Raw genomic sequence first — 26,507 nt, forward strand, 5'->3', positions numbered from 1 at the left:
GGGTCCAGGGTGCAGAGCAGACGACAGACGCCTCCTCCCCACTCCTAGATTACCAGCTCCGGACCCAGTGAGGGGCCATGGTGGCCAGCGCTCCCGGCCCGGCACCGGGGCTCCTGGTGGAAGCACCGGGAGGAAGCACCTGCCAAGCCTGCCGGAAGGAAGGGCTCCCCTGGACACCAGCCACCCTCCCGGCGCCACCCAGGGGCCCCTCCTCCTCCAGGTGCACCTGCTGTGCCGTCACCACTCTCACCTCCCAAGTCCCTTTCCCAGAAGAGGCGTATCTTCAAGAAGTCTCGTCTCTTTGCCCCCAAGTCAGTTTGAAGGGAAGGAAAGAAATCTTTCCCTCCAGAGTTCAAATACAGCCTTCTGTGCTGTTTAGCTCCTAGTCACAAAAAGATTGGGAAACGCTCGCCAGACCACTGTCTGGCCGGGCTGGCAGGGCCACCGTTTTGCTGCCGTTCTGTTGAATGTTGTAGGTTTATTGAGTGTTCCTGGATTTTTGTCTTGGTCCGTTGCTGTTTACGTGAACTTCACTGTCCACGCCTCCTGCCCCTCATCCTGAAGCGCTCAGGCAGCACTTAGCGAGGACAGGACCTCCCCGTCCCTCGCCCTCCTCCCCAGCGAGGCTGACGCTGGGTCGCCTTCCCACATCAGGCCGGAACCTGGCACTTTGATCGGAGGCTGCAGCTTATGGCTGTTCCTTGGAGGCTCCTTGGCCTGGACGCATAGGCTTCAACAGAGGCGCCTTCTCAGGGCCAGCCTGTGCCACACGATGCTGTCACTCAGCCACATCAGTGTTTGTCCCACCAGGGGAGGTGGGGTCCAGGAAGGGCCCCCGGCCTCGGAGGGTGGGGCGCACGGGTCATCCGCATCCGTGCTTGGACACCACCCCCTTCAACCCTGTCTGTGTTTGTGTCATGAGTACATTAAATTCCGCCAATTAAACACGCTGCCTGCCTTCCGTCTGATACAGCGTGGTGCTGACTCCCCCTGGATGACCAGGGGGAGGTGCAGGCTCACGCCAACCTATGTGTGGCTCCGTGTGGTGTCACCAGCTCCCAGTGCCCCTACATCCCCCAGGGAAGACGGGAACAGGCAGTGGGGCGGCAGAGCCATTGCACTGGGCCACCAGGGCCACCCCTTCTAGGGGGGCCACACAGAGGAGAGCACATGAGCAAAATGTATCCCTCCCATCTGAGATGACTGTTACAACCCCCAATCCTCAGATCACCAGCAGTTTGCCCCCATCCCTCCCCAGCCCAGTGGTCTTCCTTAGAGTGTGGTCCTGGTACCAGCAACATCAACATCCCCTTCGAGCTCACTACAAATGCAGGTTCACAGGCCCACCCTGACCTGCTGAGGCAGAGTCTCAGGATGGGGCCCAGGAGACCGGTTAACAGGCTCTACATGTGATTCATGCATGCACTGGAGTCTGAGAACCGCTGCCTGGTCCATAGAGGGGATCATGGTGGGCACATGGGCAGGAGGAGCTTGTCTTCCCACTGCAGGCACTGCACCCACTGTCCTTCCAACGCTGGTGGCCCTGCCTGGCCCACACCCTCTTGCCTTCAAGGGCTGTGTCTTCTTCTCCCTCTCCCATATCACCCAGCTCCTCCTTGGAGGTCTAGTGGGCATCAGCCTGAGTGGAATCTTGGCCTTCTACCGCGTGGAGTAAAGGACGTTGCCCTGGCCCAGGGCTCAGGCCAAAGCCCTTGCAGGTACCCTTAATGCCCCACCCCTCACTCTCATGCCCACATCTGCAGCAAGCCCTGGTGGCCTCCCTCCAGAAGACCCTGGGGGGCCACAATATACAAAGAGACAATGACCAGAATATTCCAAAATTAAACATTTTAAATGTAAAATCTTTACATTCTCAGATTCAGGAAACCAGTGAGCCCAAATCAGGATAAACAAACCTAAGTCTAAAACTAAAAAACATCACAGTCAAAATGCAGAACATTAGAGACTCAGTGAAGATCATAAAAAGCAATGCAAAGAAGATAAAAACACACAACACACACACAAAAGAAAAAAGCAATTAGGCTGAGAGCTGGTTTCACAACTGCAAGAATGGAAGTCAGAAGATAAAGAATAGGCTCAAATTGCTGAGAGAAGATGACTAATCTGTGATGACCGATTCTGTGCCCAGCAAAAGAACAAAATTAGAAGTTTAACAATAGCAGACCCTCACGAAGCAACTTGGCGTACAACAAGAAGGAGATTCAGGACTTCCCTGGTGGCTCAGTGGTTAAGAATCTGCCTGCCAATGCAGGGGACACGGGTTTGAGCCCTGGTCTGGGATGATCCCACATGCTGCGGAGCAACTAAGCCCATGCGCCACAACTACTGAATCCTGCGTGCTGCAACTACTGAAGCCCATGCACCTAGAGCCCGTGCTCGACAACAAGAGAAACCACCACAAAATGAGAAGCCTGCGCACCGCAACAAAGAGTAGCCACCCGCTCTCCACAACTAGAGAAAGCCCGTGTACAGCAACGAAGACCCAACACCGCCAACAAAAAAAAAAAAAAAAAAAAAAGGATTCAGTGCAGGAGGAAGGAAAGAGACTTGAGGATTGCTGAAAAAGCTTGGAAAACATTGGGAATATCTAAACTATCATTGACTGTATAAAGCAGTGGTAATGATGAGTTAGTAATGTCTGAGTAGTAACATAAGGTACAACTAAAATTCTGGACAGCATCCTGCAAAATAGATAGGCAGTTGGCATCGATACCTCCCAAGGTCTTTATACTGTTTGGGAAGAAGATGGACTAAAGTCTAAAAAAGCTATATCTTGTATAACTTCCAAACCAGTGGTTGGGAAACGGTTTCAAGAAAATTTTAACAAACCAACAGGAAAGGAGAGAGGAGCATGAAAAAGCGGGATAAATACAAGGTGTCCTAAGAATCTTTTAATAATAACACTTAAAACTGCACAACTTTTCATACTGTGCCATAGAAACCACAAAATAAGATTGTAGAAATAAATCCAAATGTTAGGAATCACAATAAATGTAAACGAAGCAAACCTGCTAGTTTAAGATACAAAATCCAGCTATATCCTGTTTGTGAAATATACACCTGAAATATAAGTACACAACACAGTTAAAAGGAAAATAATGCTAACCAATACCAAAATAAACCTCATGTAGTTATATTAATATCAGACCAAATAGACTTCAGGCCAAAAAAACAAAGTGTACTAGACCCTGAAACACTTTTCACAAATTCCCAAGAATTCTTGGTATTAGAGTCCACATTCTGTAAGGAATTCTCAAGAGAATTGAGTTAGAATTCAACAACAAATGAATTTCTTTAAAATATTTACAAATATAATTAGTTTTCTTTTTTTTCTCCAAATTAGCAGTTTTACTTCAACGTTATGTTTGCTCATAAAAATGACTCTAAAAAGCCGATATGCAAGAGGCTGACACGCTGTAGTCTAAAGGCAACGTCCAGGCCACTGAGAATATCCCTCAGACAAGAGGCTCTGCTCAAAATCTCCCCCAGCTGGGGTGAGGGCAGCAGGAGGGGGGTCTGGGACAGAGGGATAAATACATCGTCTTAGCTCTGCCATCAGGGCTGGCAGCCTGGGACCCCAAGCTGGTCAATCAGAGGTTGACTGCTTGGAGCTTCCAAAGCTGCCCGAATGTTTGGGTGTTTTGGGGAAATGCTGAGGCTTTGGAAGGGCCCTCGGCCAGCCCCCTCCTCCTACTCCAGCCCCAGGGAGAGCGCAACTCCCTGCTGGCTGGGCCTTCTGTACCCTGGGATCGAGGCAGCCCCTCACCCAGCAGCCTCTGCCAAGAGGGGGTGGGGAAGGGCATCTCCAGTGAGGCCCAGACAGGAATCTGCCCTAAAGGTGGCTGACAGCGGCCCACCTCTAACAGAGCCCTGCTCCCAAAGGGGCCCCTTGGGGACCAGCCCAGCGGGGCGACCTCCCAGGCACGGGCAGGCCAGGCTGAACCCGGCCGCAGCAGGAGATGTGGGGAAGAGTGGTGTTAACAGACAACAGCAGGAGGGGTGAGTGCGGACAGGGCACGGTGAGTGTGGGGCAGAGCCAGCGGCCCGGGCCCGCCCATCAGAAGGCAAAGGAGCGCTCCTTGGGGTGGCCCACGCTGTCCAGGTTGGGCAGGCAGGCATACTGGATCATGCACGGGGGTCCGCACATCAGCACCAGCGGCTCCTCCTCCAGGGGCGGAAGGTGGTCCCAGATCATCTCCTCGTTCAGGAAGCCCTGGCTGTAGTCCCAGGCGTCAGGGGCTCTGTCCACCATGTACCAGAGCTTGAAGCACTCAGAATGTTCGTTCCTCAGTTCCTCCAGCTCCGGCCGCAGCAGGAGGTCCTTCTCAGTCTGGTTGGCAAAGCGCAGGTGGCACACGGTGTGATCATCCGTGTCCTTCATGATGGCGCAGATCACCTGCAGCATTGGGGTGATGCCCGTTCCTCCCGCAAGCATGCCCACAGACTTCACCGTCTTGATGACAGGGTTGGATTTCTTGTCCGCACAGATGGAAAACTTTCCTTTGCCCTGGTAGACCAGCAGCCCATTTGGGCCTCGGAACTCAATGGTGCCTCCAATCTTCATGCTTTACAGGTACTGGGACATCTTCCCTCCAGCGGGAAACTTGGGGTGGGTGTCTTTGAAGTAAACGTTGATGGCCAGGTCCACAAAGCCCTTGTCATCACTGCAGACGGGCGTGTAGGGCCGAATGACCAGGTTCCCATCGATTCGAGCCGAGACGTAGATGTGCTAGCCCTACGGGGAGGCCCAGGATGTGCTGGGGCGACGGTAGAGCAAAGTGGAACCATCAGGTGTCAAGGCTGATGACCTCCTTGTCAATCAGCCGCAGCAGGTACTTGATGTCCGGGTTCTCGAGGGTGATGGCTGAGGTGGAGCTTTGGAACAGCTTCATGAGCAGGCTGTGCAGGAACCAGACTGGGGAGAGGACCACGTGGCCCAGCGTGCTCAGCCGGGCCCCCGTGGTGGCTCCGCTCTGCTCTAGCTCCGCCGCCACCACCAAGACTGCCACGCCCTGGGCCTGCCCCCCCCCCCGCCATGTCACTGAGCCCAAATATAGTTTTTAAGAACACTTCTAAATTACCATGCATAATTAAAGAAGAAAATGTAAAGGAAATTAGAAAATACCAGTGATTTTGTTTTTAATCTGGATGCAGGTTACATGAGTGTTCTCACTTTTGAAAATTAATCAAGCATTTATGATTGCTCACTCTTCTATATATATGTTACACTTCAGTAAAATTTATAAAGAAAAAAAAGACAACAAATCTGTAAAGCAGCTGGGGGTGGAAAACACATTAACTTCAAAAGTGTGACAAGGTAAACAGTCTACTTTTCATCAGCAATAAAGGAAGCCAGATGAAAGCAAAATGACATTTTCAATGTGCTGAAAGAAAACTGCCAACCCAACAAAAATATTTCAAGAATGAGGTTGAAATAAAAACTTTTTCAGACAAAGCCCGTAAGAGTTTGCCAGCAGCCAACTCACACTAAAGAAAATTCTAAATTATATTACTTTGGGCAAAAAGAAAGTGATCCCAGATGGAAGGTCAAGATGTAAGAAGGAATAAAGAATAAAGAAGGAGTAAATACATGGGAAAACCTAAACAAACATAGGTTGCATAAAACAATAATAATGTTTCCTGGAGTTAAAAAAAATGATAGAATTAAAATGTACAACAGAAAAAAAAAAGTCCTCAGGGAGTAAATGGAGTTAAAGTGTTCCAAGTCCACGATTGTGTGGGACAAAAGTAAAATACGTTGATGAAATCTGCATTTTGATAAGCATGCATTATAACTTCTAAAGGAATCACTACAATAATAAAAGCAGAATTGTAACTTCCAAATGTTCAGAGGGAAGACAATGATTTTTTTAAAAAGCCACAGACAACCTAAAAGGAGGCCAGAGAGGCCAGAGGGGGGATAAAAAGGAACATAGAAAGGGTAAAAATAAAAAGTAAATTAATAGGGTAGATTTAAATCTAGATTTAAGTGTGATATCAATTATTACATTAAATGTAAATGGACTATACACTCCAGCTAAAGGTCAGTTTGTCAAACTGGATTTTTAAAAATTTCAACTCTATAAGAGACACATAAAAACCGTTAAAATACAGAAAGTTAAAAAAATAACAGGATGGGGACTTCCCTGGTGGTGCAGTGGTTAAGAATCTGCCTGACAATGCAGGGTACATGGGTTCGAGCCCTGGTCCAGGAAGATCCCACATGCCGTGGAGCAACAGCCCATGTGCCACAACTACTGAGCCTGCGTGCTGCAACTACTGAAGCCCGTGAGCCTAGAGCCCGTGCACTGCAACGAAAAGTAGCCCCCGCTCGCCACAACCAGAGAAAGCCTATGTGCAGCAATGAAGACCCAACACAGCCAAAGATAAAATTAATTAATTAATTATTTTTAAAAAATATATAACAGATGGGGAAAATAACCATAGAAATACCATAAGAAAGCTGGAATGGTTATATTAATATTAGACAACATATGCTTTAAGGCAAAATCATTGCTGGAGATAAAGCGGGACATATAATAATAATAAAAGATTCATTTCATCACGAAGATAAAAATATTTTTAATTTGTGTGATGCTAATAACATGGCCTCAAAATACATAAAGCAAAATTTGACACAACTACCAGGAGAGATAGTTAAATCCACAGTAATAATGAGCAATTTAAATTCATCTCTCTCAGCAGTTGATAGAACAAATAAACCAAAAAAGTCAGTAAAGATACAGAATATTTGAACTATACAATTAATAAATTTGACCTAATGGGCCTGTATATGTAGAACATTGTATTCAGCAACTACAAAATACATTTTTCTTTGAAGCACACACTGGGTTATAAAGCAAGATTGAAGGAAATAGTCCCTTTACCAAAACGTTATTTAGTTAGGAATCAATTTTAAAACAATAATAAGAAAAATCTCCATTTTTTGGAAACCAGTTCTAAATAACCCATTGACCAAGGAAGAAATTTTAGGAAAATTATATTTTAGGAAATTTTAGGGAAATTAATTTTTAGGAAATAATTAAATTTTTGGAAAATTATCTTGAACTGAGAGATAATGAAAATACTTCATTTAAAAACTTGTGCAATGCAGCTAAAGTAGCATTTTGAAGGAAATTTGTAGCCTTAAGTGTATTAATACTAGATATTAAAATATATGCAATATATGTTGCATATATGTAATATGTAATACATTATATATATTGATAAAATATATATTATAAAAGAAAGACTGAAAATGATGAGCTAAGCATCTGTCTCCAGAATTTAGGAAAAGAACAAAATAAACCTGAGTATAGATAGGAAATAATAAAGAGCAGATATGAAGGAAATAGAAAACAAACATTCAAATAAAAAGAATCAACAAGTCAGCTATTTTAAAAGATGAATGAAATTGAAAAACTGGAAATTTTGAGCAAGATGAAAAAAAGGCACTAATAGCTATTATTGGAAATGGGGAGAAAAAAAAAGATTACTGTAGCTTTTGAAACATTAAAAAGATGAGAACAAGGCAAGTGGCACTTCCCAAATACACTCAGCCCACTTTCTGTCTACCAAACTGTGTGCCTGGCCCAAAGCTTCATCCACCTCGAGGAGGACTGTCTTTTTCTAATCCACCTGAAGATACCATATGGGCAAGGAGTACTGGATAAAGGGGTATTATGAACAACTTTATGCCAGCAAACTTGAAAATTTTAGATAACTTGGATAAACTCCTAGAGGGGAAAAAAACTGAAAAGAAATGAAAAATCTGAATTGTTCTATAACTACTAAAGAAATTAAACTAGTCAAAACTCCAGATCCAGATGCCTTTATTGGGAAAGTTTTACCAAACATTAAAGAAAAAAAAAAAAGAAGAAGAATTTCACAAACTCTGCCCAAAGAATAGAAAAATAAGAAACATTCCCTTACTCATTTTAGGAAATCAGCATGTCCATGAAACAATCTGAGACAAGAAAATTATAGACCAATCTCACTGATGACCATAGATGTGAAAATCCTAAATAAAATTCCAGGAGGTGGGGTGGGGGGTGGAGTTGGCAATGTATAGAAAGGACATAACGTTGTGACTAAATTGGGTTAAATCCTGGGAAGGCAAAATTGGGTTAATACTGGAAAAGCAATCCACTATCTTAAAAGGAGTAAGGGAGGAAAACATATGTGATCATTTCAATAGGTAGGTACAGGTAAAGTATTTGAAAAAATTAAACATTCATTTATGATTTAAAAGAATAAACAACTCTTAAGCAGACTACAACTATTGACAATAGTGTCAAGAAAATGAAGTACCTAGGATTAAATTTTTAAAAGTATACAAGGCCTGTATATGACCTTTATGGAGGGTCATTAGAGAAGACCTAGTGGGTAGATATACCATGATTATAGGGTCACAGTATCAAAGATGCCAGTACTCCTTGTGGTAGGCAGAAAAATGCCCCCCAAAGACGTCCACATTCTAATCCCCCAAACCTATGAATATGTTAAGTTACATGGCAGAGGGGTGTTAAGTTTGCAAATGGGATTAAGGTTGCTAATCAGCTGACCTTAATAGGGAGATTACCCTGAATAACCTGGATGGGCCCAATGTAATCACAATAGTCCTTAAATGTGGAAGAAAGTGACAGAAGAGGAAGAACCAGAAAGTGGCAGTGTGTGAAGGACTCAGCCCATTGTTGCTGGCTTTGAAGATGGAGGACGGGGCCGTGAGCCAAGGACACAGGCAGCCTCTAGAAGCCGGAAACGGTGAGGAGACAGAGTCTCCGCTGGAGCCCCCAGAAGGAATACAGCCCTGCTGACACCTTGCTTTTAGCATGGTGCGACCCATTCCAGACTTCTGACCTCCAGAACTGTTACGTTAATAAATTTGTGTTGTTTTAACTTGGGGGTAATTTGTTACCGCAGCAATAAGAAACTAATACCCTCCTCAAATTGAATTATAGATTAAATGCATTCCTCATCAAAATCCCAGTCAGGTTTTTGTGGAACTTGACAAGCGAATTCTAAAATGTACATGGAAGATCAAAGGGCCAAGAATAATTAAGAATCTTGAAGAAGAATAAGATGGGATGGCTTTCTTAGCTGGGCATCAAGACCTACTTAATGGATAGTGATTCAGACACACAACATAAACAGGGTGATTCCTTTGGGATGAAGTTCAAAAACAGGCTTAAACTAAACTGTATTCTTCAGGGATGCTTCCAGAGTAAGGGAAAAACTCTAAAAAGCAAGATGAAGGTTAAGTCAGAACAGGGCTACCTGGGGGAGGGGGAGGAGAGGAGAAGGACCAGGGGGTGTGGGTTGCGATGCTGTCCGTACTCTGTTTCTTGAGTGGATGGTGGTAACACAGATGTTTGCCTCATAATTCTGTTAAACTGTACATTTCTGTTTCATGTACTTTACAGTACGATATTATAATTCCCCCCAGTTTAATGTATTACAAATCAGATGACTCTAATTCCAGGCAATCAAAATGGTGGAAAGCTCCCCAGTTCAGTCTTTGAAGCAGCCAGCACTTGAATACCCAGACCAGTTAAAGATAGGGGAAAAGGGGCTTCCCTGGTGGCGCAGTGGTTAAGAATCCGCCTGCCAATGCAAGGGACACAGGTTCAAGGCCTGGCCCGGGAAGATCCCACATGCTGTGGAGCAATTAAGCCCGTGTGCCACAACTACTGAGGCTGTGCTCGAGAGCCCGCAAGCCACAACTACTGAGCCCACGTGCCGCAACTACTGAAACCTGCGTGCCTAGAGCCCGTGCTCTGCAACAAGAGAAGCCACGACAATGAGAAGCCCGCGTACCGCAACGAAAAGTAGCCCCCTCTCGCCACAACTAGAGAAAGCCCGTGTGCAGCAACAAAGACCCAACGCAGCCAAAAATAAAAACAAACAAATAAATAAATTTTTTTTAAAAAGATAGGAAAAAAAAAAGGAAACTGTAGATGAGCCTTACTTTAGAAGCAAAACTTCTAAACAAAATATTAGCAAACCAGAATTGAGCGGCAGGTCAATACTACAACATGCTCTGACTAAGCAAGGTTTATTCCAGGAAGGATATGGGTTCCACAGTGTCCACTCGATCCACATAACTCATCCCACCACCAAACTGAACCATATCAGTAAATTGGGGAAAGGAATGCTTAAGACACAGCAGACTTTTCTAGTAGAAACAGGTGTAGGGATAGAAGGAAGCTACTTCCCCATCATAAACGATTCCCATTTACCATCAAACATCAGAAAGCGCCCCTCTCAGAGATCCTAGTATACAAGCACAGAAGGAAAGGCTTTCTCTGGCACAGGCACACAGCCGGCAGGAAGGGCCAGTAATCAATGCCCCCCTAAGCCCCCTATGATTTCACAGCCCCGCCTCAGAAATGCTGAATTTTAATTAGAGGCTAAAGTAACGATGTCATTGCCCTATGGCCCTGGCCCAAATTCCATCACAAGTGCCCTGTATACCCCTCACACAAGCACAAACGGTCCAAGAACACTCACCATAGCTCTGTAAGAGCTAACAATGGGAAATAACCAAATGGGAGCTGGTGGGATGATGGCAGAACAGTTGTCAATTTATCCATGCACATTTTCTGCTCGCTCAGTGAATGGCCCAGGGCTGGGTATGCTGACACAGCCACATCTCTCAGCTACACCCTGTGGTCTCTACCAAAGCTGACCATTTGCCCAGCCTGCGACTCTACAGTTCCACCTCTGGGCATTCACCCAAGAGAACTGAGCACACATGCCATGAAAAGACAGGGGCTCAGATGTTCACAGCAGCCTGACACATGATAGCCCCAGACTAGAAACACAAGGTGTAGATGAGCCACACAATGGAATATTATACAGCGACAAAAAAAGCAGAAGGGCTCTCCCCACGCCACCACAGAACGGATCACAGGCACGAGCGAAAGCAGCTGCTGCTGGGACCAGGAGGCTACTGATTGGAGGGAACCTTCTGGAATGATGGGAAAGCTCTACATTGTGACCTGGGTGCTGCTTACACATGTGTAAGTCACGTGCACTGAAGACATGCACTCTAAACACTTTATGTGCACGTGTTATACCTCAGTTTTTCAAAGTTTAGAAGTAAACTGAAACACTAATAGCTAAAAATATATAAACCTTGTTAATGAAATGAGCAAACTGCAGGAGGATGTTCCCCTCCCCTTATTTATACAAAGTTTAAAATCACATAAAACAACACTTCGACATCTATGGTCACATAGTATATAATAAAATATAAAATCGTATAAGGCAGGGGTCCCCAACCTGTTAGGAACCGGGCTGCACGGCAGGAGGTGAGCGGCGGGTGAGCGAGCAAAGCTTCATCTGTATTTACAGCCGCTCCCCATCGCTTGCACTACCGCCTGAGCTCTGCCTCCTGTCAGATCAGGGGCAGCATTAGATTCTCATAGGAGCGAGAATCCTACTGTGAACTGCGCATGGGAGGGATCTAGGTTGTGCGCTCCTTATGAGAATCTAGTGCCTGATGATCTGAGGTGGAGCTGAGGCGGTGACGCTAGCGCTGGGGAGTGGCTGCAAATACAGATTATCATTAGCAGAGAGGTTTGACTGCACAGAGACCATAATAACTCAATTGCTTGCAGACTCATATCAAAACCCTATCAGTGAGTGGCAAGTGACCATGGAGCTGCATCTTACAGAGTAGGCTAGATATAAGCAACACACTTCGGGTGTCACTGTCTCCCATCACCCCCAGATGGGGCCATCTATCTAGCTGCAGGAAAACAAGCTCAGGGCTCCCACTGATTCTGCATTATGGTGAGCTGTATAATTATTTCATTATATATTACAATGTAATAATAATAGAAATAAAGTGCCCAATAAATGTCATGCGCTTGAATCATCCTAAAACCATCCACACACACCCCGGGCCCATGGAAAAATTGTCTTCCATGAAACCGGTCCCTGGTGCCAAAAAGGTTGGGGACCGCTGGTATACGGGAGAGACTAACTCCAAATTCTAGACAGAGGTACCCTCTGGGGCAGGGAGAGGAACGCCCAGGGCTGAGCTGGAGACCATGGGCCTTGATTGCATTGTCAAGTTTTATATTTCTTCTGGTCAGTGGTGCATACATGTTAAATTATCATCAGTGTTTTTGTGACAGCTCAAGATCACTGTTAATAAAGCTTGTCCCACCCTCACTCAAAATCCTACCATAGCTCCCAGTGCCCTCAGAGTAAAACCCTCCCTCCTCGCCTGAGTGTCTGGTCTCATCCCCTCTCAGGCCTCCAGTCTCGCCCTCCTCCCCTCTGCTCCTGCCACCCCCACTTATGTGCCCCAAGCTTGTTCCCACCTCGGAGCCTTTGCACTTGCAGATACCTCCACCTCGTGTACCCATATCGGCTGCCTCCTTCCTGACACTCACGTCTCAATTCAAATCTCGTCTTCCCCGAGCCAGGCCAGCTTGTCCATACATACAATTGTTCTTTGTTCCACATTTCCTGTGTCCCCTATCTGCCTAGAAGCCCCCCAAGGGAAGGGTCCCCTGTTTGGTTTGTCACTGCTGTGTCCCCAGGGTCCAGGGCAGTGCTAGGCTGGGACTGGGACCTGTGGACATGCCCACAAGGCTCTGCCAGTCATGGCCATCAGGGGGCGCCCACGGGTCAGAAATAAATGCTTGCAGACTTGGGTCCAAGGCCACAGAGAAAGGTGGGCGGGACAGGCCTGGGGATGGGGAGATCAGGCCCTCTCTGAGCATGGGGGTGCCCCAGACACATGTTATCCTTTCTGGGGGATTCTCATTTAGCCTGACCGTGACAGATGTAGAAACTGAGGCTCGGAAATGTCATAGAAAGTTCTCAGGTTCCGAATGCTCCCAGATCACTCAGCTGTGCTCTCTCAGCCCCCGCCAGAAGAAGCTAGGGAAACTATGGTTGGAAGGAGGACAGGGGCACTGGGGGCCCTGATCTCGGGTGGTGCCTGTGATCCCCACCGGCCAGCCTGTCCTGGCTAAAAGGATCAAGTTAGGGCCACCAAGGAGTCAGTCTGACCCTCCCAGACTCAGGGAACCTTAGCTCACAGCAGGTGGCCCAGTACCTGCCTGAGCCCTGCAGCCCCCCTGAACACATGGGGAAACTGAGGCCCAAAGACAGGCTGGAGCAGTCCTCAGGGCACCAGGACTGGGCAGGTCCCCTACACCCAGTGCTGCCCCCTGGGGTCGGGACGGGGGCCTCCTGGGGGAGAGCAGACAGGGCACCCCTCACCCACTTCCTTCCAGCCATTCAACAGATGTGGAACTGGGTCTGTCCCTTGCTCAAGCTCAGCCGGGAACCCCAGTCCAAAGCCGAGCCCCACAGACTGGCTCCCCTTGCTGTGTGACCTCGAGCAGACTCCCGACCCTCTCTGGGCCTGTTTCCATGTCCACATGGGGCTTCTACATGCCATTTTGTTAGAAGAAAGGAAGTTCTAGGTTGTTGTCAACCATGTAGGAACTATTCAGTTGCCCTCTCTAGGGGCCAAGATCCTTTTAGAAGGTGCAAGGCCCTGGTGTCGCCAATTCACTCTTGTTTCTTTAGCTGAGGTGAAGTTCACATAACATATAACAATTTACATAACCATTTTGAAGTGGGCAATTCCACGGAATCTAGTGCATTCACAATATTGTGCAACCACCACCTCTATCTAATCTCAGAAATTTTCATCACCTCAAGGGAAACCCATCCCCATGAGCAGTCACTCCCCATCCCCCTCCCTCAGTCCCTGGTAACTACCAATCTGCTTTCCATCTCTGTGGATTTGCCTGTTCTGGACATTTCATGTAAATGGAATCACGTGCTGTGTGGTCTTTTGCGTCTGGCTGCTTTCACTCAGCATGATGTTTTCAAGATTCATCCATGTTGTAGCATGTATCAGTGCTTCATTCCTTTTTATGGCTGAGTAATACTCCATTGGGTGGATTTACCAGATTTTGTATAGCCACTCCTCTGTAGATGGACACTTGTGTTGTTTTCGTCTTTTGGCTAATGTGAATAATTCTCCTATAAACATAGGTGTAAAAATATCTATCTTCATCCCTGCCTTCAGTTCTTTTGGGTATATACCTAAGGGTGGAATTCCTGGATCATACAGTAATCCCATGTTTAGTTTTTTTGAGGAATTTCACTGGTTTTTATAAGACTAAAAGGCCATGACTCCTGGCCAAACTGGGAATACCATGCCTGGAAATTTCTGGCAAGTTCTTTTCAGTGATCACTGCCCAGCCTCCCTACCCCACCAAATCTCATGTATTTCAAGTGCTGCCCAAATTGTTTTTTGTGACTGTATATACTCACCTTTGGATTGAGATATAACACACAGCAATTTGTGCCAAATACTCAGATCTGAGGTGTGTAGCCTGATGCGTTTTTACCTCTGTGTATGTTCAAATTGACACATAACATAACACCGCTCCATCCCCCAGGCAGGCTCCCTCGTGCCACCTCCCAGAAGGAACTACTATCCTGCTGGCTAACACCATTGGTTCATTTTGTCTGTTCTTGAACTTCAGGTACACAGACTCACACAGAGTGTCCAGTTTTTGATCTCACTGCTTTTGCTCATCATCGTACCTGAAAGATTCACCCACATCCTCCATCCTTTTTCCTTGCAGTATACTATTCCACAGCACCGCCGTACAGCAATTTGTTTGGCCAGTTCTGTCGATGGGTGTTCAGCTTGTGTCCAGAGCTTCTCCAAGCGGGTGTGCCCAGGTCCTGTGGCTACTGCATGTTTTCATCTCTTGTGGGTGGAATGTCTGGGTTATAGGGGAGGGGGGATCTATGTTCAGTGGACGCTGCAAAACAGTCTTCCAAGGTGGCTGTGCCATTTTACCTCCCACAGAGGTGAGCTAGGGTCCCATTTGCTCCACATCCTCGTCAGCACTTGGTGTTATCAGACTTTTCCATTTCAGCCCTGCTGGTAGGGCTGTGGTTCATGCATGTTCCAACCCCACTGCAATTGGACTTTGCACCCACCGGATTCTGTGCCAAGCTCCCCACTGAGGAACCAGTGGGGTGCTGACCACACCCACCTTTCTGAGCGGCCCCCTCTGCCCTCGGCTCCTGGGCCACCATCCCCCTCTGTGTTTTCCTACCACTGTTTCGTCTCCATCCCCTCCGTGGATCCTCTTTCTCGGCTTGATCTTGAAACAAGGTCTCCAGGTCCTCCTGCCTCCCAGGAAATGGCCACAGGGTTAAGGGATCCCCCGAAGGACCCAACACTCTACTTCTCCTCCTCACCCCGGGGGGCCTCTCCTGCCTCAGTGAGCGCCAGCCTAGCTATTCCAAAGCACAAACGGGAAATCGAGGCTCATCTCCCCCACATGAATCATCGATGATCCCACCCTTTCCACCTCCTGCACCTCAGCTCCCCCACTTCTCCCCTCCCCTCCCGCACCCTCCTAGCCTAAGCCCCTGCATCTCCACTGGATGCGCCCAGCTGTCCTGCATGTCCTACCAGCCCTGGCACTTGCCTCTTGTCCAACTCACACCACGTGCTTCTAAGACCGTGCGTTGCCCCTCTTAGGTGTTGTCTGGCCCACTTCTTAGCATTTGTCCCCTGACCAGGCCCTCAGGCAAGTCCCTGCTGCATCTGGTTCCTCTGACCTCTCCAGCCCCTCCTCCCACCCTCATTCATTCATTCATTCATTCATTCGGATATTTATTGAGAACCTGCTGAGTACCAGGCCACGTCCTCAATGCAAGGAGGCAACTGAACCACACAAACAAAACCCCTCCCCTTGGAGGCATGAGGTAAGGGCAACAGATATCTCCACCACAGCATGTCGGGACCTGCATGAGGGCAGGGAGGCCCCGGCCTGGCATGGGGTGGAGACGCATCCCAGGGAACTCAGTGTAGAGGCTGAGGCCTGGGACGGGCAGGACGCAGCCAGCCAGGCGTGGCAGGGAGAGAAGAACAAAGACCAGGACCCCCCAGAGAAGGGGATGGGGAGCCACAGAGAGGTTTAGGTTTTCACAGCTTCCCCTGGCGGCTGATGGGAGAGAGGAGAACCCAGGCAGGAGGGAGGTGGGGAGGCCTGGGGTGTTGGGTGATGGAGAGAAGAGGTCGGATTTGGGGTGTGGCCAGAGAGCTGAGAAGGCTTGGGGACCTGGGGCTGTGGGGTAGGGAGGTTGTGGCGGTGATGACGGCATGGAGGGGCCTCCCATACTCTCTGGGCAGCAAACACATCCGAGCAGGGGATTCAGTTCCTCAAAAATGCCACATAGGCACGTGCGCGCACACACACATGGGTGCATCACGCACGCGTGCATAAGCACGCAGAGACACAAAGCGTGAACAGATATACACACGAAACACACACAACAGACACACAGAGAGACACACAACACAGAGAGACACGCCTACAACAGACACAGATACACAGAAAGATACACACGTACACGTGTGCCTACAGCACACAAACACACACGCACCCTCTCCAGGCCAGCCTTTGAGGGACAATCCTTTTTGCCCCTCTCTCTCCCCCGGGCCCCCAGCTCCCGCCACAGGGCCAGGCCAGGTTCCAGTGTCACTGAGCCGGTGTCAAAGGTCCCTCTCTGCCTCTCAGCCCCTGCCCAGTCCTGACCACACACTGTGTGTCCTGCTCTGTCCCCCACCCTGGGAGCTCCTCGGGGCACATGGCAGGTGTGGGAGGGGCAGTCAACAATGCCTACTGAGCAAAAGGTCTTGGTCCCCTAAGCCTCTCTCCCCTGCTACTGCCTCCACACTCTCCCAACCTCAAAGCAGAGCTCCCCACTCCCCAGCTTCTCATTGGCTCAGCCTCACCCCTTGACTGAGCCGGATGCAGACACCCCATCTCAGAGAGGTCAGGGGTGAACCAGAGAAAGGGCTGGAGGGTGCCCAAGAGCAGAGCTAGAATCTACTTGGGAGATCAAGGAGGGCTGCCTGGAGGAGGGGACATTTGAGGATGAGCTGGAGCTTGGCAGGCAGATGGTTTGGGGGTCCTCTAGTCAGAGGGACAAACCTGGTAACTTCATCTAGTGCAGTCTGAGCCCAGAGCTGCTCCACCAGGAGGGATCATCGGGCTGTTTGCTCCTTTTTTAAAATTGTGGTGAAATACACATAACTTAAAATTCACCATCTTAGCCATTTTTAAGATCGCAGTTCAGTGGCATTAAGTCATTTCACACTGTTGTGTAACCATCACCACTGTCCATCTCCAGAATTTTTCATCTTGCAAAACTGAAACTCTGTCCCCATTAAACACTAACTACCCATTTTTCCCTCCTTCCCTGGCAACTCCCATTCTACTTCCTGTCTCTACAAATTTGACTACTTTAGGGACCTCACATAAGTGGGATCACACAGTATTTGTCCTTTTGCGACTGGCTTCTTTCGCCCAGCATCATGTCCTCCAGGTTCATCCCTGCTGTAGCAGGTGTCAGAATTTCCTTTCTTTTAAAGGTTGAATAATATTCCATCATACATATATAACACGTTTTGTTCATCCATTCATCTGTCGCAATCTATTTTCAATTTTTTTGAGGAACTGCCATACTGTTGGCTGTTTGTTTTTAAACCCAGAGTGTTTCTCAGTCGTCCCATCCAGGACCTGAACAGTCCTTCCTGCCCCAACTTCCGCCTGCCAAGCAGGGCTCCCCGTCGGCTAGACCCCTCAATTGTCTCATCCATCCCTCAGATCTGCTCTGAGAGGCAGTGGCTCTTATAAAGCCCATTTCATAGAAGAAAACAGGTTGGAGGGCAGGCGTGATGTGCCTAGTGTCAACCAGCAGGGGCTGGCTTGTCCCAGCTCCCAAAACCACAGGCTGCCCGCCTCTCCACATAGCCCAGAACGTTCCCAGCCCCTCAGCAGTTCCTGCACAGCCCGTCTCCCACCCCGCCCGCACTCAGACACTGAGAGCATTTCCCATCCCCCTCCTGGCTCTACTCCCTTCTAAGAGAAACAGGTTGCACCTGGCACGGCTTCCCAGAAGGCCTGGAGCGGCAGGAGCCCAGCCACGTGAGTGGGTGTGTGTGGAGGCGTGCAGTCACACTGCAGCACCCACCACGCCACTGCTTGAGGAGGGAGGGGTCCTAGACCCAACAGTGAGGACCTGCGAGGTGCCGAGCACACGGCATCGGAGCCAGGCAGACCTGAGTGAGACTGGGGCTCGGCTACTTGCCGGCTGGGTAACCAAGAGCGTCTGAGCCTCAATCCATCATCTGGGAAATGGGCTCACAGTGGCCCTTGCCTCTCAGGGAGGATTCTGTGAGGGGACTCGGGGCTAGGGGGGCCCTGTGCAGCTGAGGGTCCAGCAGGCTGGCAGAGCTAAGGCGCTCAGGTGTTTCGTCCGCATGGACGTCAGAACAGCAGAGGCAGGGCCACCATCACCCCAGCTCCAATAGCAGGCCTTCCTAGGAGCACTGACTGCATAATGGGGGAGCCCATCCCATCCTCAGCCAAGAAAATCAGATGATAGCACAAGGCTTCACCATTTGAAATTTTGAAACCACCCGGAAACCAGCCCCAGGACACTGCCACACAGTTTAAAAATCGTTTTTCTAATGGAGGTGAAATTCACATGACATAAAAGGAGCCATCTTAAAGTGAACAGTTCAGAGGCACTCTGTGCATTTACAAAGTTGTGCAACCACCAGCAGTATCTAATTGTAGATCGCTTTCATCACCCCAAAAGGGAACCCCGTTCCCATGAGCAGTCCCTCCCTGTCCCCCCCTCCCCTGGTCCCTGGAACTGCTTGTCTGCTTCCTGCCTCGATGGATTTGCCTCTTCTGGACATTTCATATAAATGGGATCATGCACTATGTGGCCTTTTGTGTCTGGCTTCTTTCACTCAGTATGACAAATTTGAGGTTCATCCACGTTGTAGCATGTGTCAGGCTTCGTTCATTTTAATGGCTAATATTTCCTTGCATTATGGACCACATTTTGTTTATCCTTCACCCATCAATGGGCATTTGGTTTGTTTCCACTTTTTGGCTACTGTGAAAATGCTGTTGTGAATATTCATGTACATGTATTTGTTTGAGTCCCTCTGCCACAGATTTTTGAGTCCTCCAACCAGGAGACCCAAGTGGCTCAGGCCCCATGGAGGCAGCACTGATTTATAGAACAAAGTTCCATATTTTGCTCACGTCCCTTGAAAAACATGAAAGAGGGGATGAAAACCAGCAGTTCCCTCACCTCTCACCCCAATAACCCTCCCTGCGTTGTGCACAAAATCTCCAAACCTGAGCCAGCGAGGGGGGGATGGGGTGAGCAGGCAGGAACTGGGTTGTCCTGGGTAAAGAGTCCAGGGATGCTGGTGTTCTGGGGCATCTCGGCCCCTCCCTCCAAGGGCAGGGAGGTGTGGACAACCTCCCTGAAGCCACAGGGTAAGACAGAGGCAGGACCAGTGACCCTGTCTCAGACCCCAGCTGGAAACTTGAGACTCATCTTTGACCCCAGTCCCTCCGTGCTGCTCCCATCAGACCCCCTAGCCTTGGCCACCAGGGCCAGGAGGACCATGGTGGAGCTGGTGAGAGTCAGAGGTGAAAACCCCTTTTTAGAATCAGAGTGTAAGTGAAATGAGTAATGTTTAATATCAGCGTATCAGTTTAATAAAGCAGTAGGTACGGTGACTTAGCAGGACACAGGAAGGCAAGAAAATGTGTCACACTTATACCAAATTAAGGATGTTGAGTTATGGCTGTAGGCAACTTTAATTTTAACACCATCTACCAAAATAAACTTTATTTCCTAGAAAATTTTATTCACTTTGTTATTTCCTGTAACTTAAAATGTGTATGCATATACATATACATACATATGTATATACATAATACATATATATAGTTTATTTATGTATAATTAATTGTACTGTTTGGGCTGCAGTAAAATCAAATTTGAAATTAAAAAAAAAAAGTCCCCCACGTCCCAGGGTCTCGACTGAGAGGGAACATGTCCCCTCCCAGGAGCTCGGGTCAGCAGGTACAGAAGGAAGAGCCAGGTTTCAGAGCCATGGAATCACTTCCTCCTGGAATCTCAGCTTCCTTCTCTGTGAAATGGGGAGAGTGTCACTTTGACTCCAAGCATTCTCACACACTGTTCCCTCAGCCTGGTCATCCCTTCCATGTCTTCTGCTTGATGAGCTCCTACATATCCACTAAACCCCAGCTGTGGCATCCTTCCTCCAGGCAGCCACCCTAGACAGACACCTGAATTCCTCCAGCCTCCACCCTCCTTCTAGCCAAGCCCTGATGCTGCAGGGCTGGGGACGGGATCTGTGTCCAGCTCTGTCTCCCCCAGACTTGGGGCTCCTTGAGGGCCAGTCTGGGGGGCCAGGGTGGGGGATGTTAAATGAAAATGGAGACACCACTATCCCCACTTGATGGATGAGGGTGACTTTGAGAGGGACCCAACTCCCAAGAGTCACCCAGTCATTTAGCCCCAAAGCCGCAAACTCAACCCTGGGGCAGTTGGGCTCCGAGTACAGTGCTCCTTCCCCAAACTTGTGAGTTGACCTAACTACCCACCACCCTCAGAGGGCTGCTGCTTGCTCTGACCCCCTCCTGGGTCCCTGCAGCCCCTTCCCCGGGCCAGAACAGCCTGTCCCCTGGTAGGGGGTGCTGTCCTTCTGGCGGCCCCAGGGTCATAGATAAGGCCACTGGGCCTGGCTATCGGCAGGAAACATCTTGGCAGGACAGGAAGCTACGGCATTGGCCAGCCGCGCCCTCGCCTGCCTCAGCCTATCTGCGGCCAGATATTTTGGGAGCCACTATATAAACCCCGACCGGGCTGCCAGTTGTTCCCGGGGGAAGCTTGAAGCTTCACGTTCCTCGGCAGCTCCCGCTGGCCCTGAGGCTGATGGAACACGGACACCTGGGTGCTCAGAGCAGAGCGCGCCTGGCTCGCTGGAGGGGCCGGGGCCTGTGTGTGCGACTCGCCATTCAGTCCCAGTGCAGCCACTTGCTGGCTGAGTGACCCAGGGTGAATGACGTCACCTCTCTGGCCCTTGGTTTTCCCCTCCCCACAGCCCTCCTCCGTCCTGTCCCAGGAAACACAAACTCGGGTCCCAGAGCCTTTCCTAAAGTTTCTCGGTCTGATGTGGCACCTGCTGACACCTGAGGGCCAACCCGCCCCCTCCTGACCCTGGGAAGTGCCCAGGAATCTGCATTTTAAACTAGCTGCATGATGAGATCCTTATAGCTCAAGCTTCTCAAGTTCAAGGACATGCCATTGGTCCAAACTCTCCAGGATGCCTCACCTCCCTTGGACAAGCACCCAGCCAGACCCTGAACAAGTGCTGGATCAGAGAGACAACATTCCAAGGATGTGGCTGTAGTTATTCCCATTTTAGAGAAGAGAGAATTGAGGCCCAGAGAGGGGAAGGGACTTGCTTGAGGCTACACAGCAGGCCAGAGGCAGGGTCGCATCAGAGCCCAGGCCCGAGGTCTCTTCCCACACCCCATGCACCTCTCAGGAGGCTTAGAGGGGCTGAGTGTAGCTCCAGAGGCCACACAGCCAGCCAGTGGCAGGGGTGGGATTCAAACCCGGGTCTGTGTGCTCCCCCATCCCCACCCTGGTCGACACAGAACAGAACCATCCCTAACCCAGTAGCTACTGCTTGGGGCCTGACTAGCATGCACATTTCGCCCAAGACCAGTAAAAGTGAAACGCAGAAGTGAAATAAAAATACTCAAGAGCTCAGTGGGGCTCGGAGTCGGCGCCTGCTCTCAGACCCCTGGCCCTTTCCTGGTGAGAGGCGAGGGGGCAGGACAGCAAGCGAGGCAGGGGAGACCAAGCGTGGCTATGTAAAGTGGCCGGCCCAGCACCTGCGGCCGCTTGCCAGTGCGGGTGCTGGAGCGTGCCCAGTGGCCCCCACCCCGGGCAGCTGCAGCCGGCGAGAGGGAACGGCCATGCCAGATATAACCTGACCTGAACTCCACCCAAAGCCAGAGCTCCAAGGCCGGCCTGTGCCTGGAAAGCCAGTTTTGGCCGAATGAGCTTGGGCAGGTTCTGGGCTTCCATCTCCCCCCTGAGGAAGGTCTCAGCATGGCCGTGTGTCCCCTGCAGTCCTCCTCCTCCCCCTCCTCTCTACAAGGCCTGGTGTGAGGTAAGGCGTTAGACTACCCCTGTCTTGGCCAGCCTGCAGTAATGAGCTCCTGCTCCGCTTGCTGCCCCCCGGGCATCAGGCTGCCATCGTTCTCCTGACGGGATGCTCGCTACCATCAAAGTAGCCTGGAACCCGTGCCTCCTTCAGAGTGGACCCCCACCCTGCCTTGCTCTGCCATGGAACCACCCGGACGAGGTGACAGGGACCTGGGTCTGTCCTTCTCTAAGTTAAATGCCTTAAAGCCTCCAATGCCTTCTCCCCGGGCACCACTCTGAAGTGTATACACACACACATACATACCACAGGGTTTTCACTGAACCCGCTGTCTGTCTGCCCTATTTCAAAGTGGCAGGGGCAGCTGCTTGCCTTCTCTGATCAACCCAGAATGGGGAGAGAAATCACCTCCCTTGTTCTAGAGTCTATACCTCTATTAATGCAGCCCAAGGACCCAGCAGCTTATTGGGCAGCTACGTCAGAGACAGAGGGCCCCTCATGTAATCATTAATCATCAATTCAAAAATGTTGAGCCCACCAGCAAGTTCGGCAGGAGGGGTTAGGGCTGGGAATGTTCTGTTTCTTGATCTGGGTGCTGGTTACACAGGTGTGCTTACTTTGTGAAAAGTTATCGAGCTGTAGACTTAGGATTTAGGCACTTTTCTGTCTATATGTTACACTTGAAGAGAACATTTAAGAAGAAGAAAAAGAAAGAAGGCAGTTTGACGTCAGGCTGAGACTGACAGGTAAGTAGGCAATAACTGGTTGAGGTTCAGAGGCATGGATAGTTGCAGGAAGAGCAAGTGCAAAGGCCTGGGGGCCTGGGGGGGCCTCATGTGTCTGAGGATCTGGCAGAGACCCGGGTCTGGGGCGGGGGCAGGGACTGGCCACATAGAGCCTCAAAAGCCACAGCCAAGAGCGTGGACGTTATCCTGAAACCAAAGCAATGCCATCAAGAGGTTTAAGTGGAGGCCGACGACATGGGGTGGACATAGCAAAGGCCACTGAAGCCACAAGCAGGAGTGTTTATGATGGAGTGAGGGGGGAATGCTCAGCCCATTTGCCAGAGGGGGAAACTGATGCCCAGCAAGGCCAGGCTATTTGGCTACATGTTAATGGTGGAGGTGCAGTGTGAGCCTGCCTGACTCTCCCAGGGTCTCTTTCTTTCCAGTCGGATGCCCCGTGCACCTCAGGGTAGGAAGGATCGTTGTGCCCAAGAGGCAGCCATCCCGGGTTCGGGTCCCAGTCTGAGCTCACTGGCCTCTGGGTCCTCATCTGTAAAATGGGGACCCGGGAAAGTTATGAGGGGTCCTTTCCAGTCCTGTTGCAAGGGGCACTCGGTAGGCAGTGAGTCCAACAGGGTCTTCCTGGTCAGCTCAGGGGGCATTTCATAACCCGGGGACCACGGAGGCGGTTTTTCTGAGAAACCCGAAGCCAAGGAAGAAATCCTTTGTTTATGGGGGACCGTGGGATAGGAGCAGTACCCTCCAGCCTGCACCAAGAGAGACTCTGCAGAGAAGGCAGAAGGTAGGAGTTTTAAAAAGAAGAAATGTCCCAATAATGCAAATTCAGGCCCGAGGGGGTGAAACCAAAGCAGGAAAGGGAGAGCAATGGAAGAGACGCCTGTCAGGGGACACCCATCTCGTGCAGAGCAAGCAACCGGTCACCACCAAGACCCCCCTGCCCACCTCCCTTGCTCAGGCCCTCCCTGTGGCTCTGGGACCCACCCCTGTCACCCTACCATGCTCTCTGATATCACCTTACTCATTTGACTTTCTCTCATCTGTCCCCTGGCCATCGGCCATCGGCCATTGGGAGGGTAAGACCTTGCCGGCTTGCTGCCCATCAAATTTCCGGCTCCCAGCCCAGACCCTGGCACCAGGAGGAGCTCGGTAAATATTTGTTACCTGAATAAACTGTGGCAGGCCATCCCCCGAGCTTATCTCAACAGGAGATTTATCGGCCTGGGCTTGACACCAGGCCAGCAGCTCGAACCCCAGCCTGGCTTCAGTCTGGCCATCACACCTCTATGAACCCCCGTGTTCTCAGCTGAACTATGGGTTTGGGGGAAACACATTTTATGGGGGGGGGTCCCAGGAGATAACCCACAGCACACAGACAGCCAGGGACACAGGCAGTGCTTGGTAAATGGCCCCTGTCATCACCGCCCCCCAACCCCTGGCCTCGTGCCCCTGCCGACCCCCGGATAGAGCTCCTGTCTGCCCCCCAACCCCAGGGAAAGAGAGAGCAAAGGTGGCGCCAGGACTCACTGGGGGCTGGCAGGCTCCCCCCACCTCGGGCTCTTTCTAAGAAGCCAGCAATGATAACATTCCCCCAAAACAGGAACCAGTGGGTCGGACTGGGTATTGCAGAAGCCTCCAGCAAGTTCGCCCCCCGGTGCACAGCCCACCGACCCCATGGCCGGCTTCAGGGCCCGCTGGGCACAGCTTGGAAAGATTTTTATGTAAAAGTGGCCGATGCAAATCCAGGGGCCCTGGAACCACGAAAAGCCCCACTTCCCCCTTTACCACCTTAGCCTGAGTAGCTGCCACCTGGGCGTGGTGGGCAGGAGCGTCGGTGGGCACTGGGGCGCCCTCACTGGGCTGGCTGCCGGCGCCCACCCTGCTCTGAGGGTCCAAAGGGAGGGGGGAGGGGACAGTACAGGTGCCCCCCAAAACTCTCCACTTTAGGGGTGATCACAGAGGCTAGCTCTGATTTTTTTAATCAAGATAAAATTTACATAACATAAAATTCACCATTTTAACCATTTTAAAGTGTACGATTTAGTGGTTTTTAGCACATTCACAATGTGGTGCAATCATCACCTCTATCTAATTCCAGAACATTTTCATCACCCCAAAAGGAACCCCTGTCCCTATCAGCAGTCACTCCTCCTCGCCCCCCCCCAACTCCCAGCCCCTGACAACCATTAATCTGTTTTCTGTCTCTGCGGGTTTGCCTGTTTGGATACTTCATATAAATGGGATTGCACACTATGTGGCCTTTCGTGTTGGCTTCTTCCACTCACCTTAATGTTTTCGAGGTTCATCCACATTGTGACATGTATGAGAGCTTCATTCCTTTTTATGGCTGAATAATATCCTATTGTACGGATGGACCACTTTCTGTTTATGAACTCAGCTGTCAATTGGCATTTGGTTGTTTCCACATTTGGCGACTCTGACTAGTGCTGGTGTGGATATGTGTGTGTGCGCAAGTTTTTGTGTGGACACGTGTTTTCACTTCTCCTAGGTCTGCACCTAGAAGGGGAATTGCTGGGTCATATGGTAACTCGATGTTTAACTTTGAGGAACTGCCAAGTTCTTCTCCAAGCGACTAAACCGGTTTACATACTTACCAGAAGTATAGGAGGGTTCCAACTTCTCCAAATCCTCACCAACCCTTGATTGTTTTTGTCTTTTTGAAGATAGCCATCCTAGTGCGTGAGAAGTGGAAGCCCCTATTTTACAGACAGAGAAACATGCTCAGAGAGGAGGACCTGCTTGCACAGCGTGAAAACTCAGCTCCTCAGACTTGAAGGCAAAGAGAAATGTGGGTAGATCACAAGGAGAACAGGGCAGATGTGCTCCAGGGAATTCGCCTCAAGTAGGAATAAGAGACTTGCTCATCCCATCCAACTTTCCTGCGCAGGCCAGAGGTCTCCATAAAATCTCTAGGAACCCAAACAGAACCTCCTTGCATGCCCCCATGACAGGGCACTCACTACCCATGGGGCAACCTGATGGGACCCTCGCCCCTGAATCAGCTCCCAGGGTTAGCAGATTCTTTCCCAGATGGAGCCTCAACTTTCCCCTGGCTTCCCCTCAGCATGCCCTTGACCTTGGGGACCTCCTGCTCAGAGACAGCCTCACAGAGGTCCACAGACACCACCCAGCCCCCCATTCAAGCCTTCTCCAGTTTCACAGCTGGGTTTCCAATACATAGAATCCATATTTTTAAAACAGCCCAGCAACTAAATGCAATGTGGGATCCTGGAACAGAAAAAAGGCACCAGTGGAAAAGTTGGTGAGGTTCAAATAAAGTCTGGCATTTCGTTAATAGTAACGTAAAGACACCAGCATTCATTCCTTCAATTTGGCAAAGGTACCGTGAAAATGTCAAATGTTGATGGGGGAGCTTGGGAGGAGGGCTACAGGGTACTGCCTGTGCGACTTGTCTGGAAGCCTAAGATTATTCCAAAATAGAAAGTTTATTTAAAGAGTTAGCTGGACATGAACACACATCAACCCCCAAATCCTATGGGGGGAACAGAAAAAGAATAATCTCAGAACCTGGGACCCAAGCAAAGCCTAGGGACTCTGGCTACCCCTTCGCCTTGCAGCTCCCAATTGCTCTGTCCCTGTCCTGGGCCACGCCTGGGCCGACTTCCGCAGGAGCAAAC

The 26,507-nt window shown here is 49.8% G+C and overlaps 1 protein-coding gene and 1 pseudogene across 3 annotated transcripts in view; one reads left to right on the forward strand and one right to left on the reverse strand.

The window, feature by feature from the left end:
* AP1M1 (adaptor related protein complex 1 subunit mu 1) overlaps positions 1 to 950 on the forward strand; it is a 30,058-nt gene extending 29,108 nt beyond the window's left edge. For both annotated transcript variants that reach the window (XM_082457516.1, XM_082457517.1), the window contains one exon: positions 49 to 950. In XM_082457516.1, the coding sequence (XP_082313642.1) occupies positions 49 to 71 (23 nt within the window). In that variant the 3' untranslated portion in view covers positions 72 to 950. The remainder of the gene's footprint in view (positions 1 to 48) is intronic.
* On the reverse strand, positions 497 to 15,389 carry LOC309658691 (NADH-cytochrome b5 reductase 3 pseudogene; annotated as a pseudogene). The gene has a single exon. The product of its transcript is annotated as an NADH-cytochrome b5 reductase 3 pseudogene (transcript).
* Between the last annotated feature and the right edge of the window lie 11,118 nt (positions 15,390 to 26,507).

This window comes from Balaenoptera physalus (assembly GCF_965194825.1).
Source record: "Balaenoptera physalus genome assembly, chromosome: 3".
Taxonomy (NCBI): Eukaryota; Metazoa; Chordata; class Mammalia; order Artiodactyla; family Balaenopteridae; genus Balaenoptera; species Balaenoptera physalus.